At 39.0% G+C, this 16,764-nt stretch overlaps 1 protein-coding gene across 15 annotated transcripts in view; it reads right to left on the bottom strand.

Annotated features, from left to right (window-relative positions):
* Positions 1-11,192: 11,192 nt before the first annotated feature.
* CYRIA (CYFIP related Rac1 interactor A) overlaps positions 11,193-16,764 on the bottom strand; it is a 62,152-nt gene continuing 56,580 nt past the window's right edge. For 6 of the 15 annotated variants that reach the window (XM_074581897.1, XM_074581887.1, XM_074581886.1 and 3 more), the window contains 2 exons: positions 14,742-14,863; positions 13,148-13,361 (listed from right to left, as the gene is read on the bottom strand). In XM_074581897.1, the coding sequence (XP_074437998.1) occupies positions 13,298-13,361; positions 14,742-14,863 (186 nt within the window). In that variant the 3' untranslated portion in view covers positions 13,148-13,297. Of the gene's footprint in view, positions 12,303-12,616; positions 13,362-14,741; positions 14,864-16,764 lie in introns of those variants that run through there. The other 9 variants (XM_074581899.1, XM_074581893.1, XM_074581896.1 and 6 more) reach the window with 4 other exon arrangements.

The following is a 16,764-nucleotide window of genomic DNA, read 5'->3' on the forward strand; positions in this document are numbered from 1 at the left end:
TCTCTCATATCTAGGCTTTATATTCATTTGCTTTTATAGAGAGGCCCCCCAAGGACGTACCTGTGCCCTTCTAAACTTCAACAGGGTACAAGGCCTATGTAGTTTCCTATATTGCCCTCGTGACCTTCCCACTATGAATGGAGCAACGCTATCCATATCTAACACGTGAGATTTCTTTTCTTAGGCTTTGACCAGAGGGATAATAATTTCTTTTCCTAGCATTTAGATTAAAGGAAAACTTTTTTTTTTTTTTAAATTACCTTCTGATGTCATTTAAACTAATGGAATTACACGAGAATATAAACAGTACGTAAAAGACGACTTGGGCTCCTAAGCCATGTTTACACAGGCGTCTGAGTGAGGAAACCCGTTTTCTGAGCCGCGCACACATCATTCTCCACGGAGCGTGGATTGTATAAAGCTGCATTGTTCCCTCTTCCAACTCACTCAGAGGGCTTTTTGTGTTTTTGCTGCTTCTACCCCTCCCCCCCAATCCTATATACGGACCATTTTTCTCTTTTTATTCTTGCTGCTGCTGTGTCCTCGTCCTTCCTTCTTCGGCCTCTTTGCGGGATGTGGCAGAGCTTGGACTCCCACCTCTCCCACAGGCATATAAAAAAAAAACCCCAAAACAAAACCAAAGAAAACACAAACCACGTAATACTGGAATTAAATTTGCTTCCAAAATATTGTGCTCAACAGCTTACGTGAAAAGAGAGAAGGGTCTTTTCTTCCCCAGGTAAGACTAAGGAGTGATGGAACTGAGATAAAGAAGGGTTCCCAAAATTCGGTGTTTGTCCATCTCCTGTGGTTTTTAAATCCATCATTATAACTACTAGATTTTCTTTTGTTCTTTTCTTACTTACTTTGACTATCTGCTGATAATAATTCTATAGCAGGCATGAGAGAGAGAGTAACATTTTACCCATATTCAATTATGCTACACTTCACCTTTCTCAGATTATATTAATTGTAATTCATGGCTTTAGCAAACCACTCTTAGAGTTAAAGGGCACTCAAATAAGGAAGAAAAACAAACGTAATCTCTGACTCCAATGTACTCATGCAAGCCCTGTTAACCCACTGATTAAATGGTCTAGCCTTGCATAATTACCCCTGCTATATGAACTGGTAAACAAAGGCAAAAAGGTGGCTTTCCTACTGAGAGCCAGCATAGGGATAAATTATCCATTGATTTCCACTGGAGCTTTAAAAACGTTAATGTTAGAATGTTAGCGTTTTGCCTTAATGTTCGCAAACTTCAATCAGGATACATTCTTACATTTGAAATGAATTATGGTGTTTCAGCAGGGGATGAGAGGTGACATGTAAGTCCCTCGTATTTTAGACTGCATGGCAGAGTTTGCATTTCATCAGCTAGCCAGGGTTTTATATAATACCACTTAATAAAATTAAACATTTTCCTTGATACAAATGAACACATTTTGGTGTTTGTTTAAAGGAATAACTACACAAAAGGTAAAACGTAATACCAAACTAATGTCTAATGAACTGTATTTTTCCCTGCCCAGCATCTCCATCTTCCTGAACCACAGCTGTCTGGGGTAAGCTTCACGATTCACCCTTATTCCTTCCCTGCCTCCAAACCAGCCTTGTCCCAGCTGACGGAGCAAAGGCTCGAGCTGTAGGAGACCTTCTCGGATGCTGGGATACGGGGTGGGACCAAAGCATGCTGGGCACCGAGAGGTCTCGGTGCTCACCCCCGTGCCCTGGCCCGGCTGGAGTGTCTGCGCTCAAGAAAGGGCTTTTATTCACCCCGTAACAGAGTTTCCCAGACTCCATTTCTTTAGCTACTTACGGGCAATCAGTGAGGGGCAGTACCAAAACCTCACAGAGGCAAATGACTTGATATTGCTGCTTCTCCTTCTGCTACTTTTTCCTCTCTGTTAAGGACCCTACACTGCTTTGACATGGTCTAACATTTTCACACCCTTTCCTGATTTTTAAGGGCCGGCACTTGCCTCCCCTCCCCTTTAGAAGGAATGGCATATAACTACAGTCTGTGCTAAGTCAGTTCATCAAATACTTAATGATGAAGTCCGTCAGGCCTAACCTACTCCAGAATAGTGAATTTAGCCAAGGCTGGGGCACCGAAGCATCAACTCAGTATTTAAGGATATTACTTGCAGCGTATCTACTACTTGCTGGGAGGTAATGGTGAGAAAACACCAGCTAAAGGACTGATCAGCAAGTAACGCCACAAAGCTTTTCCATTCCGAGGGTTGTGTTTTCTCATCTCAGTATTGCCAGTGCTATGTGCCACGGGAAGCATCATTCCTTTCTTTCCTCCGTCCATTTTAATGCTTCCACATCTTTAATATTTTATGTTGAGGAATATCCTTTCTCTAAAAATGTGCCCACTACGATGAGTCTAGAGAGGAGTAACCCCACGAAGTCAGTGCGGCGGCACCTGAAGGAAACAATTTCTAGTTTTATGTATTGCAGAGAGCTGAATTGTTTTGCGATACCTCTTGATTTCATTGCCTGGTTCTAGAGGTTTTTTGCGGATCCCAAATGTTTCCAGGTCCCCCTGCCCCTGGTTGTTTGTATTCGCCTCTCACGTTCCGATTTCACTGTTTAAAGGGCAAGGAAAGTTTACTGAATGGAAAGACCTTGGAGTCTACAATATCAAACAGGGGAGTGACCTCAAAGGAAAGCATATTTCATTAAAAAGAAAAAAAGAGTTTCCTTGCAAATCCAGCTTGTTTTACCCACCCAGATCTGTCTTTTTGCTGCCTCTGTGGTAACACATGTTTTGTATGAATCTATATTAAGATGAATTTTAACCTACAAATAACTAGATACAGCTATGCAGTAGGAGGGAATTCCTACAAGATGATGTAAAGTTTTTTAAGCAGTAAAATTAAAAATAGCACATAAAACCTGACCAGTAGATTTGGATCTGAACCAAAGCAACACATTTGGGAAACATTATCAAGTTTATCAGGGGTAACATATCACAGAAAATCTGCTTCTGTTTATATGCCATTTATTATTCATTTTTGACGTTTCCCTTTTTTCTTCAACCTTTTTTACCCCAAAGCAAATATATGTTAGACTTAACTGAAACGTGAGATAACAGGCTGGCCTTTTTATTTTCTTTCCCTGTAAGACAAAAGCAGATCTGACTAGAAGTAAAAAAAAAATAAAATTCTATGAAATATAAGTACAGGGGAAAAAAAGTTGCCAGAGTAGCACTGGCAATAAAGGAGAAATCTGCCTCGCAATGAAAACCAAGAAAAATTAAAATGCCTAACAAGATTAAACTAAGGGGCGAATTCTGTCCTTCCCTACGCTGTCTTGCGTTTGATGATGTATAAATAGCACATTACAGATGTCTGTCTCAGGCAACATACCATATCAGTGGTAAAAAGCTTTTTTATGTCCGGGACACTTGTATTAATAGGGTTATACCAGCAGAGACTTTTTTGCCCACAGTTTTCTGAATGTTTTCAGGTCAAAACGATTTATAGTAGCCAAGTCTAACTCAGGGAAAAATACAAACAATGAAAGCAAATTCAGTCTTGGTAAATGATTCAGTCCCTCAACTTTACTCGAACAAATTCTCACTCACATCATCGCAATAAACTTTCGATGAGAACGAGCTGTCACTTTACTTGCTTTTGGTCTGTCTTCGAAATAAAGGTAATCATGAAAAGTCAGTTTAAACCTGATCCCAAGTCAGCCAAGATGCATGCAGACTTGCTACTGAATGCAGCTCAAGTTGGAGCTCAACTTCAATCTGAATCCTTTTATGTTACTTGTCTGCCCGTCGGTAGTTTGCAACTTCCTTCAATGGATTCAACTGCAAAATATGAACACGTCTTTGAAAGCTGCCACTGAACACGGTTTGTTCCGATGCTGAGCTCCCCAGCTGAGGTGAATGTTTATTATTCTTTGCTTCGACGAGCAAAACTTTTGGAGCGGTTTCAGGAGCAGATCTTTCCTCTGTGTGCTCTGGAATACGCACACCCCAGCAGCAGACCCTCCTCACGTCTCAAAGAAAGCAAAAACAACAACGGGCATAAAACGGTGGAGACATTTATTTTAAAATGCAAGCAAAACCCCAGAAAATGATAATATAAATATGTATTATTCAGTGTTTATTTATTCTTAGGTTTTTATTTTAGTAAGCACTGCAGTTTTGAAAGTAGAGACTTCTTTTTTTAGAATGTATGTGATAAAACAGCTCTGTGATTTTATTAGTTGTTGCATATTGCTGCTGATGTAAATGCTTTGAGTGTCTACTGAATATTTCCAATTGAAGAGTTATTTATGGCAATAAAAGAAAACTGTGAAGATTCTTGCGATTACAACGCACAATGAGTTTGCAGACTCACAACCAGACGTTACTAAGGAAATCTTGGGTTACTCCACTACTGTGGCAGAGCACGAAATTCACATTTTGGCAAATGTAAGGTAACATGTCTTAAAACGTGCTATTTAGAGGATGCTTATTCAAAGTGGACACAGATGGAAGAGACCAGAGAGAGTACATCAAATGCAGTTTCGAGTAACCCAGTAAGGTTGAACTGCTGAACCCTGCTGTGGAAATTAGCATCACTGGTGATGCTGTCAGGAGCTGAGTGCTACCAGACAGAAAACATGATTTATTAGCGCACGTGAAGAAAAAGTTACAACTTCTAAGAATTAAGAGGTTTTGTTTTGGGTTTTTTTGGTTTGTTTTCAGCTTGGCAACTTGAAGGCTAATGACTTGAATCAATTTTGAATCATAGAATCATTTACGTTGGAAAAGACCCTTGGGATCATCGAGTCCAACCATCAACCCCACTCTACAAAGTTCTCCCTTACACCATATCCCTTAACACCACATCTAAACGAGTCTTAAACACATCCAGGGATGGTGACTCCACCACCTCCCTGGGCAGCCTATTCCAGTGTCTGACCACTCTTTCTGTGAAGAATTTTTTCCTAATGTCCAGCCTAAACCTACCCTGCTGCAGCTTGAAGCCTTTCCCTCTTGTTCTATCGCTAATGACCTGTGAGAAGAGACCAGCACCAACCTCTCTACAATGTCCTTTCAAGTAGTTGTAGAGAGTGATGAGGTCTCCCCTCAGCCTCCTCTTCCTCAAACTAAACAGTCCCAGCTCCTTCAATCGCTCCTCATAAGATTTATTCTCCAGGCCCTTCACCAGCTTCGTTGCCCTCCTCTGCACTCGCTCCAGCACCTCGATATCTCTCTCGTATTGAGGTGCCCAGAACTGGACACAATACTCAAGGTGTGGCCTCACCAGTGCTGAGTACAGGGGGACAATCACCTCCCTCCTTCTGCTGGATCAGATCCTCAAAAAACAACTAAATGAGAATGAAACCCAAGTCATTTATTTTATATTGCTGTTTGTGTTGTCTCTCTCTCGCAGTTGCAGAAACCCCAGCAGAGGACAGCACTAGACATTGCTCAAAGCAAAAACCTGCAGATACTGGGAACACTTCGATGCTTCGTTGACCCTCCTGAGTATCACTGTAAGAGCTGGCATTTCATCCAAGCTAATAATTGAGTGTCCGCAGTGAAGAAAGAGTCATTTCTGGGGGTGACTCAGTCCACCCTAATGTCGGAGTTCAAGAAAGAACGAAGGTCTTTAGAGGTCTGTCTCTCCATGGTCTTTGGAGCACTGCACATAGGAGGACATAATTTGCTACCTCAGGCAAAGCCCATGGATGTTGCGAGTGGTGTCCCTTGAAATGCCACAGGAAAATTAAGGTTGTTAACACCCACCACCTGTATTTTCAAGACGTCTGTGGCAGGCAGGACTCAAAAAAGTCTGTGCTTCAAACAGCGTATCGGGTCAAGATGAACAAAGCTGTGAAAGAATTCATCTGCTTCAAATGGAGGCAAAAACATATTTTCTAATTTTGAGAAGAGATGATAAAAAAAAATAAATTAAAAATGAATGCCATTAAAAAGAAGGTGAGAGGATGTCCTTTTAGCAGCTCTGATGCCAGTACTCTCACCATGAATTATTTTTATTTTCATTCTCCTTTCAAGATCAGGGAGGTAAATGACCTGCCACTGCAAAGTCTAGAACGCTATCTTTCATTTTTATGCTTCTTGACCCATGAAGTCAATAAAAGACGTCTCAGAGGAATTCTTTCAGCAGAAGTTTCTAATACAATTGCGATACAATTGAATGAACGCCCCAGGAGAAATGGACTTTCCAAATACACACAAAATCCCAGACCAGCTTTCCGCATGAGGAAAGTGGGAATTCCTGCTATTTCATGGGCCTTTGTTTTACACAGAAACGGCCCCACTACTACCTGGCATGAAAATAATCTGAATTAAATTGAAGCCTGCACCTCACAGAGCTAAAACCCACGAGTGTTTGCTTGTTAGTCTTTATCGGCTGATTTTTATGAAATGCCGCATTTCAAATTGTTCTTGGGGTCAGAGTTAAAGGAAGAGAGGACAGATATTTTTTTAAATTTTAGTTTGAAAGTATGAAAGACCTGAGGGATCTCGAACTTTCCAACACGAACGATGATCAGTGGCTTGGACACCTGTGTCAAACTCTTACCAAAATTGTTCAGTTTTTTTCTCAGCTCTGTTACACTGTGCCTCTTGATTCAAACTATTTGATTACTCAGGTGATACCTGCATCAATAAAACTCCAGTTTCTATTTGGAAAATACATATAATAAGGAGGACTACTGATACTTGTTTGAAAAATAATCTTGTCTCAGAAGCAGTATTTTTCAACAAAATAATTGAAACTAATTTTCAGACAGAATGAATTTGAGACTTTTGCTGACTTCACTTAACCTACACTGGATTGTGTTATTTGAAGATCCAGGCAATTATATCATGAATGACAAAAATAAAGAAAAAAAAAATTGGTCTTATTTGCATATCTCAATTAAAGTAATTACAGTTGTACAACATATAATCAGAGTAGCGGGACTCAATGTGAATGTGAAACCACTCAACAAAAGGAATCTTCATTAACTTTTCAAGCTTCCAAATTTAATAAAGCTAAGGTCACTATGACAGCCCCAAATGCGGCACTCACCCTGTAGTTTTAAAACACAGCTGCGAAGAACTAAGTCATTGGTTACAAATAATCTTTTGTTGTATAAATATCATAGCTATTACTACGAATGTACATCTGAGTATGTGTAATCCAAAATTAATCAAAAGAACAAATATGTACATTTCATATCATACACATAACAGAAATCACCACAGAATCCTTTAATTAGTTTGGCTAGATAACAAAACTTTTCTTTCTCCAAATTAAGAACTGCCGCAGAGATGTAATACCTGGTTCAGTCTTATATTGATATATTCAGCATCTCAGTAAACAGGACCACGTATACCTGTTCCGTGAAGTTCGTGTAAGAATCTTACTTCAAGCCCACTGTAAGGAAGGTTTCTATTAAAGAGCCTTTGAGCTATGACACTGCATGATATTTAAGCCTGAGTTTACTAGTTAAAGTGCCTATAATTAATCAAAGCCTTATGTGCAATAGAAAGAAAAAAAAAAAAGACAAAAAAAGACATTAAATGGATTTTGTTTTTTTTTTTTCCCCAACCACCTTAAAAACCAAATCAAATACAGAAGAACATGGAACTGCTGTATTTCACTGTCGGACATTTCTTTGAGTTTATAAAGACACAAGCAGGAACTGCAGAAAAAAAAAAGAATCATATAAATGCATAGCATTGAATTTAGAAGTATATCAGAAATTGTCAAACATTAACGTCTGCTGCAAAATCAGTGTAAGATCACTTTTTTTTCAATAACCTTCTCAGAAATGTTACCAAAATGAGATTCAGTTCCCATCTCTCTGAATTCACTGGGAAGACTCCATTCACAGGAGCAGAAGGCAGACGGAGGCTGCGCAGCGGTGAGCTAAGGTGGGCCACCTTGCATTCCCTCAAATGCTCCTAACGGGATAAAGCCAAGCATCCAAGAGCAGAGGTTACAGCCTGAGGTGGGCCCTCAGGCAGCAACTGGAGTGGAAGCTGAGGCTCTGCACAGTGTTGTGCTGCTGCCACGGAATGGGAGGTAAGATTAGTAAGAACCCTTAAGCTTCCTCCTACCATAGCATCTTAAAATCATGTCTGTACAGAGACAAGTTTCTTCATTTTGGGTAGGATCCTTTCCTGCTCAAAGCCCCTCAGAAGTTCCCTGTCCACACGCATGATCTGACCTGCAGACATTGCCATGTCACACGACCCACAGGACAGGGTAATTTCTGAATGCATCCGTGTCAAGCCTCATACTTTGTCCTCTTTTCATTACGGAAGATCTAAACCAGTTGAGGCTGATCACCTTCCACCGTCCTCTTCCAACTTCTTTCGTGTGTCTAGAGAAGACAGACAAACTCTTCCACAGTTTCAAGGCAGTAAGAGAGTAGCTGTTTGCCACTTCATTAAAATCCATGGAAAATTTCTTTAAACCCTAGGATTTCACTGAAGTGAATGCAGAATCAGAATGAGAACAATCACAAGCTGCAACAGCAATTTTGATCCAAGCCACATAGAAATATTCTAACCTTTAAGTTCTGGTAGCAATTTTGAAATGTCAAGAGGTATGTCAAGTCCTTAATACCCAAGTCTACATATTTAATTGTCACAGCCCAAATATCCAAGAGAGGTATATTAATTCCACCTGGACCCCAAATTAAGATCTGTTGAAAAATCATGATAGATCTTCCTCTTAAACTCGGGATTAGCACTTGTTTGGTCTACTTTTTAACTACATACTTATTGATTTTCTAGGACACCTACAGCACTGTTCATTTTAGTTTTAATTTCAAAGCAGTCAAGCGCAAGAGATCTCTGCAAGATTATCGTGTCACGTCATTGATCTGCACTAGCAGAAGACTCAGTTTGCTCAGTAATAAGCAACATAGGTCAAAGGCCACGACTGAGAAACGACAAAGGGTATCGTTTACACCCACGTCAATCAGAAACAGCTCTATTGAAATCAATTGAGTTATATTTATGTCAAATCGGTGTGAAAGAGAATTCTGTGTTTGCAGAATTTGCATTACGTGGCAGTCTGGAATTCACCTTTATTAGCCCGTAGCAAGAAACATTACAGACTACCAAGTTAAAATACTACATCTGCTACATCGGCTTTTTAACCAAAATGGGCTTTGCTCTCCTCCTGGTGAATCGAATTCATGTCCCTGTTTCAGCTCACTGGCTTCCATTGCTTCACCTCATCTGCTTCACCGTGTGAATTCATACATTCTGTGATTTTGCATTAGAGAATTCACCTGGGGCAAGAGAACAGTAATTCGTGTCCTACATTTTAAAGAAAAAAAAAACAAACACAAAAAACCACCTCTTCCAACTATCTGCAACTATTAACAAACTTTTGGATACGCAAAACTTTGTATTTCCTGACTTCTGATGTTCATAGACTCATGGAATTGGACAGGCAAGAATCCGTACTGGTTTTGTCTGGGAGAGACAGTAACTCGCGTGGTGCCGTGTTTTGGGCTTGTGACCAAACCAGTGTTGACAACACACCGATGTTTTAGCTATTGGTGAGCAGTGCTTACACAGAGACAAGAACTTTTCTGCTTCTGACACCACCGCACCAGCGAGCGGGCTGGGGGTGCACAGGGAGCTGGGAGGGGACACAGCTGGGGGAGCTGACCCCACTGACCAAAGGGATGTTCCATACCATGTGACGTCATGATCAGCAATAAGTCATTTGGAGTCATGGCATTTGTCTTCCCACGTAACAGTTACCCGCGATGGAGCCCTGCTTTCCTGGAAACGGCCAAACATCGCCTGCTGATGGGAAGCACTGGAATAATTCCTTATTTTGCTTTGCTTGCGTGCACAGCACTTGCTTTACCCATTAAACTGCCTTTTTCTCAACCCATGCGTTTTCTCACTTTTACCCTTCCGATTCTCTTCGTCACCCCACTGAGGACGGAACAGTGCCAGGACCCGGCTCAGGGAGGTGATCCTTCCCCTCTACTCACCACTGGTAAGAACATCTGGAATGCTGGTACCAGGTCTGGGCTCCCTGGTACAAGAAGTCCATGGACGGACTTACCGGAGAATGTCCAGCAAGGAGCCATGAAGACGATTGTTCTGTTGTAACAAGCAGATTGTTCTTTTATATTTCTCATTGTTCTTTTAAGCCCTGTTCTGCAAACATGGAAGCTGCCACTGAGGATACTTGCCTACATTCAAATGGGTTGCAGAGATATCTAAACATGAACACAAAGCCCTCTATAGCCCAAACCAGATGTGGGATAAAAAAAGATGCAGCACTTCCCAAATGTTTGCATCCACCTACTGACATTATGTTTTTGTAGGAATATATTGATTCCATTAAACTTCTCAAGAAGGAAATGGGGAGAGGGAAGAGCGATCATTTGATATGAAGAATTTATGTCTTACTTTGTTTGGTTCAGAGTAAATGTAAGAACACAAGTCATCTTATATGCTACTTTCGTCACATTTCCCATTTAAATTTAGCTGAAATACAACAAAGAAAGTAGCAAAGAAGACTTTTTGTCGCTCTGTAAATTTTAGTAGACATGGAAAACAGCAGATAATTTATCTGAGTGATGTGGTCTGTCACATACCAGTAAATATAATCTCAGCAACTATCCTTTGTGACAGCAACTTAGTAGCAGCAGAAATGCTGTCATTATGAAGTTTAAATATTTACCATACTACAAACAGGTATCCTTACCTAATGATGAACCAAAATAACGAGAACCACAGACAAAATGGAGATCAGTAACTTTGACCATTAGTCTATATAACTCTTCTTCAGAGAGAAATTCATTTGCACTTAAGATTAAATGAATCATCCTCTGGTGACCTTATTGATTATAAATGCAACCTGAGATGGCCACCATAGCCTAGGATGACTAATGTGAAGATATAAAAGTCACCGACACTGTCAAAAGTCACTCTGTAAAGCAGTATCAACCACTTCCCCATATCAAGATGACAGATAAGTGCCAAGAATCATCAGAAAAGCCCAGGAATTGTTTAAGTGACGTGAGGTTAGATTGCTGTGGCATACGAGTGAAATATTTTAAGTGCTTTTAAAATAAACTATAAACTGGAAGCATAAAGGTGAGCGCACTATACCTCAGATCCAAAACTTTACATGAGATACTTCTCAGCCTCTTTACGTTGTCTCTAAATACAGACAGCCCCAATGCTTACTGTACCAAACTTTTTATTATTTCAAACAAACTTCTGTACAAAAACATTGTGGCAGGCAAAGAAATTCAGTGACTTCGGCACACAGCACATGACAACTCACAGAATGCTTTAAGGTTTACATTTTTATTATACAAGTGACAAATAGCTTTCCTCAGGGCTATTTAAAGATAAGACTTCATTGTTTGACAAATAATTGCAGGTAAGCATGTATTAATTTCAGTTACCAAAGCTCAACAGAGTGACGTGCCATCCACCTAGATTTACCTAACTGGAAGTGAATATGAACAAGGCAGGATTTCCCCTAATACACATTTGTAAATGTCCCCCCATTAGACATGGAGTTTGTAAACAGTGGATTTACTACTGTGAAAAAGCAGTGTGATCACTGCTTCTAGGAAAAGAAAAAAAAAACCTAGTGTGATTTCTAATTGTGTTCCTGACAACAACATAGCGATCTGCGGCTGCAACTGCTGCCGTGTGACACGAACGCTGGAGCTGCGGTGCTGCCCGGTATCTGGCGCCTGTGGGTTCTGACCAGCCTTGAGAAACCTCATAGTGGCGGTTCTGCTCAGAAATAAACTCTTTAGGCAATTCCTACTCCAAAGAACTTAACGATATTAATACCATTTAAGGACTGAGTTCGATGACTGAATTCGTCACAGCGCAGCCCAGTTTCAGCAGACCAAATGCATCTTCAAAGTCTTAAGGTAATGGTTTTAGAAGTGATATGCATGAAAATTCCAGTGAGAGCACACAAACCCTGATTTACGTACACAGGAATAAGCAAATACAAATCTGAATCTGTGCACAAGCACTGGCGTTTTCACACATACATGCAAGCAAAGTACACAAAATCGAACACATTTTCCGAACGTGACCTCTGCAAGAATATGTACAGCAACTGCAGACCACCCAGAAGACACGGTTAACAGAGCATGAGCTTTGCTGCTTTTGGCAAAGCATTTCTATTCCGTTTACTGGAAAAATTACTAGAAAATAAGAACAAACAACTCGGCAAGGAACTCAACTCCTTGAAGCATCAATCACATCTCGAAACCCAACGAAGAGCAGTCAGCTGATAGGTATTTCTGTGTTGACTCTGATTCATCTAATGCATCATACTATCAAGGAACTTGACGAAGTACCTAAGAACAGCTCAGCTCTTAAAACTTATTTATATCATCCCTAGTCTGATGAGGCCAATTTGACACTAGGGAAGTTTGCTGCTACGGAAGAGTGTTCTGTTTTATACTGGTTTATATCAGCAAAATAATTACGTGCTGGGTAGAGCTGCCTGAGAGATAACGTTCATCATGGTACATTTACACTGACAAACGCTTTCTAGTTAAGTCAAGGCATTAGCATTTCCCCCTTCCTTTCTAAATCTAATAAAATTATATAGAATTTTCAAAATCTAGCAATGGTCTTAAAACATATTTTATGTTTATTTATATTGAATCTGAAAAAGGATATTAATTTCTTCATGGTTGAAAGGTACAGTTTATACTTAATAAAAGAGGTAAAATGACCTCTTTGCAATACATGTTTGGATGTCAGCCAGCACATAATACTTAAAATCAGGTGGATCTCCACTTATTACAGGAAAGACATTGCATTTTATGAGAGTGATGAACATTCAGGTATTCTCCTATTCATACAAGTTCGAGGAGATCCTAAGACTAACTAAATAACTGTGCACACGTTCTTAAAACATACCCAATTAATTCTATTAACATTCTCCTTCTTTAAGGTTCCTTTTCTGGGGCACCTTTGACATTTCAGTTTATTTGATTTCCATTTTGTCTTCACTACTACTTACTTCTCTGATAGAGAAGGTGTTTAAGAATTCAAATGCACAGATAAACTGTTGTAGCTGAAGTATCTAAGTAAAAAAGTATTTTAAAAGTCAAAAGATAAAGGCTAGCATAAAAACTTAGGCTGCACTATATAAAGTCAGTCAGGTTATGAACAGATTCGTATATTTTAGCAATGTGAAGAAAATGGTTATGTAAATACACACAAGTATTAACATCAAACTGTATTAAATTATGTAAACATACACATCTTCTGTGATCAATACAAACATCTACTCGTCTCAGGATACTACTGCAGCATAGCTCGAATTTGTTTTGAAGTAGATTCATCATTCAGGTGTTTTGTAGTGAACCTAGAAATTGCAAGTTAAAACAGTATTTTACAAAAGGAATAGGGATTAGAAAAATTTGAAAACTTCAGTGCCTGTTTTTGAAATTGTGATTTCAGAATTACACAAAGGAGGTTCCTTCAATTACACAAAGGAGGAACTCAAATGTTCCTCTAGTCACTGGAATTTAACGGCTCATAGGCTGGTACTCCTTATCTTCTAAATACCTCTTGCAATAAATTATTCCCTGTTAATAGGTGGAGAATTGTGGCTAAATACTGTTTGCCATCAGTCTACGACACTGTCATAATTTTGGGTCGAAATTACCTCTTTTTTTCCAGGTAAAAGCCTCAAAAGAAGTAAAAAATACGGAAAGACATAAAAATAGGGTAAATGCTAAAAGAACTTAGGAATCTAGACTGAATTTTGGCATAATCTATAAGTCTAATTTTAAGCAGCTTTCTTAAACGTCCCGTAGCTTTACATCTTACGAAGCACCATCACACAGAGGGTTTTCTATTTTGGGGGGATTTCGTAACCAGCAGAGTTTGTTTGGTGCTGAGTTACACTTTGGGGAATATCTTGGGAGGACCTAAAAGCTTTAGTGTGTTTTTTTCCATTTAAGACCACATTCTCCACTGCTTATGTTCGTAGGGAGACCAATCATAAGCTTGAGCTTATGTATGTATCTGTATGTATCTGTAGGATTTAACTCCACATCAATTTTAATTCAAAAGACATGCTAAGCATGGTTATGGCTGCTGTTCTGACTCTATCCAAGCATTCAGCAGCTAGAGAATTCGATACACCTCCGAAAAACTCGGTACTAAGACTCCTTTCTCAGCTTCAGAGAAGTGTCAGACTGTTCCATCTTGCTTCCCAAGACAGCACCTTAAACACGTAGCTACGGGATTGCGATTTAGGTTGCTGTTTTCTTGAAGTTGCATCATTTAGCAAAATTAAAAAAAAAAAAAAAAAAGTGTTACAAAATAGCAGGGAAATAGAGAAAGGAAGTACCAAGCCTCTGAGAAACATAAATTCTACTCTTTGCTTCTGAAATGTTCTAGTTGCTGGGGTATTTTATATAACAAATCATAGCTCAGATATATTGTTTACCTTTGATGTATTGTTTACCTTTTAGATGGCTAAATTTCAGTCAATAAAACAAATCTTAAGTACGTTTGAAGAAGGACGTTACAACTTCCAATATTAATAGTCATTGCTTATGAAAGTGAAATAGAACTGCAAGAAATCAGTATTACTTAAGAAAACCCCAGGTGATGAAGGCAAACCTGAAAGGACAATTTTCTTAATAGATCAAGCTTCTAAGGTGAAAAGGCTTAAATTGAGAGAAAAAAAGGAGGAATTTGTTAAGGCTGAATGAAGCAATTATTCCACGCATACCTGAGAGCATTCAGAAGTCCTTCCACAGTGTCAGGTGGTTGTTCCTTTAAAACTTTTATGCATCCCTTCATCTGGGAACAGAAGCATGCCACTATTGAACAATAATATATGAATTGCACTAGCTGAAAACAAGGAAAAATTTCACCAAAGACAGGCAGGGTATTTTTCCTACTGAGTATTAATGCTGCTTTATATGACACAATAAAAGCATTATAACTTATTAAAAATTATCTTAAGTTAAAAACCTAACTTTTGAGAAAACGACATCTACTTTAATAAGCATTTTTAGATAGTAAATTATATATCAAGTGTATATATTTTAACTTGCATATGATTTCTCCAATTCCGACTTAAATACCAAGAACAGCTGGTATAAGCTAAAAAAACATTCTGGAAGAGAGTTCCAGGTCATTGCTGTTGGCAACTATCAGAAGAGATGTTTCAACTTTGACTTTTATTTTTATGCTTGCGCACAAGGAAGTAATTTTCAGTATTCAGTTTTTAGTTGTAAACGTAACTGGCGATAACTTACGATTAGTTTCCTGACTAGTGGTTACAAACTTAATCTGAGATAAGAAGTCCATCATGATTTTAAACACCGTACTGAACGAGAGGATACTGTGAAAAACAGGCTGAAACTCTGTCCAAATTTACAAAAGAGGAAATGAAGCAGAGAAAGCAAAGGTAGGACTCATTTGACCTCCTACACAGATTCCGTATCTGGTCAACAGAGAGAAATATTCTCTAACCTAACAGAGAGATATTCTCTAGCCTATTTAGAATATACTTTCAGATGTAGTGAATTGTGCTCCAGAAGTACCTACTTCTTCCAATTGCTATGAAGACATCTAATAGCTATCCAGAAATTAGTCTAGATGAATTCCACTTTATTTAAAATAACAGATAAAGAAAATGGCAGAGTCAAGATTTGAACCTTCTCAAGTCACATTTCAGTGCTAAATCTACATGTCAGTATTTTCTTCATAGCTAAGGAGCAACTGTGCCTTATTATGAAAGTGGAAGATTAAACACTTAACTGAAGTCAGGGTCCATGTATTTGCCATTAAAAATTATTTGGAAAATGTGACACCTTCCTGTGCAATGACCAGCCTAACAATCACTGCTCCCTGCTCAGATGGCTCACTGCTACCTGGAAGACAAAACTAGCTATGCAAATTGTTGATCAGATGAAATTCTCAGGGCAGCAGCACACATTTTTAAGTGATGCAGTTACTTCTCCTGAATTAGAGAAACTCAAGACTCTATTCACATCACTCAGTACAGGTTTACATGCCTCATCAGATCAAACTCAAAGGAGATAAAAATTCAAACCATTCTTTTTTTGTTAGAATCAGAATCCCCAAAACAGTCGAAGAGGAAAAGCTGTTAGGATGTCTAAGCTAGGAGACTGCAAATAACAGCTTGAAATAAAGTCTCCAGTCTTGAAAGAGTTAAGGAAAGGGTAATTTGTTCCATTGTCCCTGAAATTCTTTTGAAATGGCTCCCAAGAACTGACTAGCTTGGAGAAAATAGTCATTTTTCACAGTAAAACAAACTCATCATCTGAAATATTATAAGGCTTTTTTTTCATTAGAGAAGAATCACTAAACTAATTAACCAAATTAAAATTTGGGACCACGTACTCATTTTTAAAAACTGAGTCATACATCTCCTGTCTCTCATTTACATCCCACTAACTATCCTGTAAGATTACAGGGCTTTACAATAAACGTGCGAAACAAAGTACAAGCACTGTAGAGTCGGTCCTATCAAAATTTTACTTGTGCAGTCTCTGTAGGCAAGAGAGTGAATTAGAATTCAGGAAGTCTGCATTCAATTCCCAGGCTCTATCTGCTGCATGACCTTGAGCAAATCAATTCACCTCTTTGTGCCGTATCTTTCCCTCTCTAAAAGAGAGCCAAAGAGGAGCCGTGGTAAAATACTGATATCTGTAGATGAAAAACGCTAACGAAGACTTAGTGTCATGAAGCACAATAATATATATATTATTTTTTTCCTTTTG

This window comes from Larus michahellis, chromosome 3, assembly GCF_964199755.1.
Source record: "Larus michahellis chromosome 3, bLarMic1.1, whole genome shotgun sequence".
Taxonomy (NCBI): Eukaryota; Metazoa; Chordata; class Aves; order Charadriiformes; family Laridae; genus Larus; species Larus michahellis.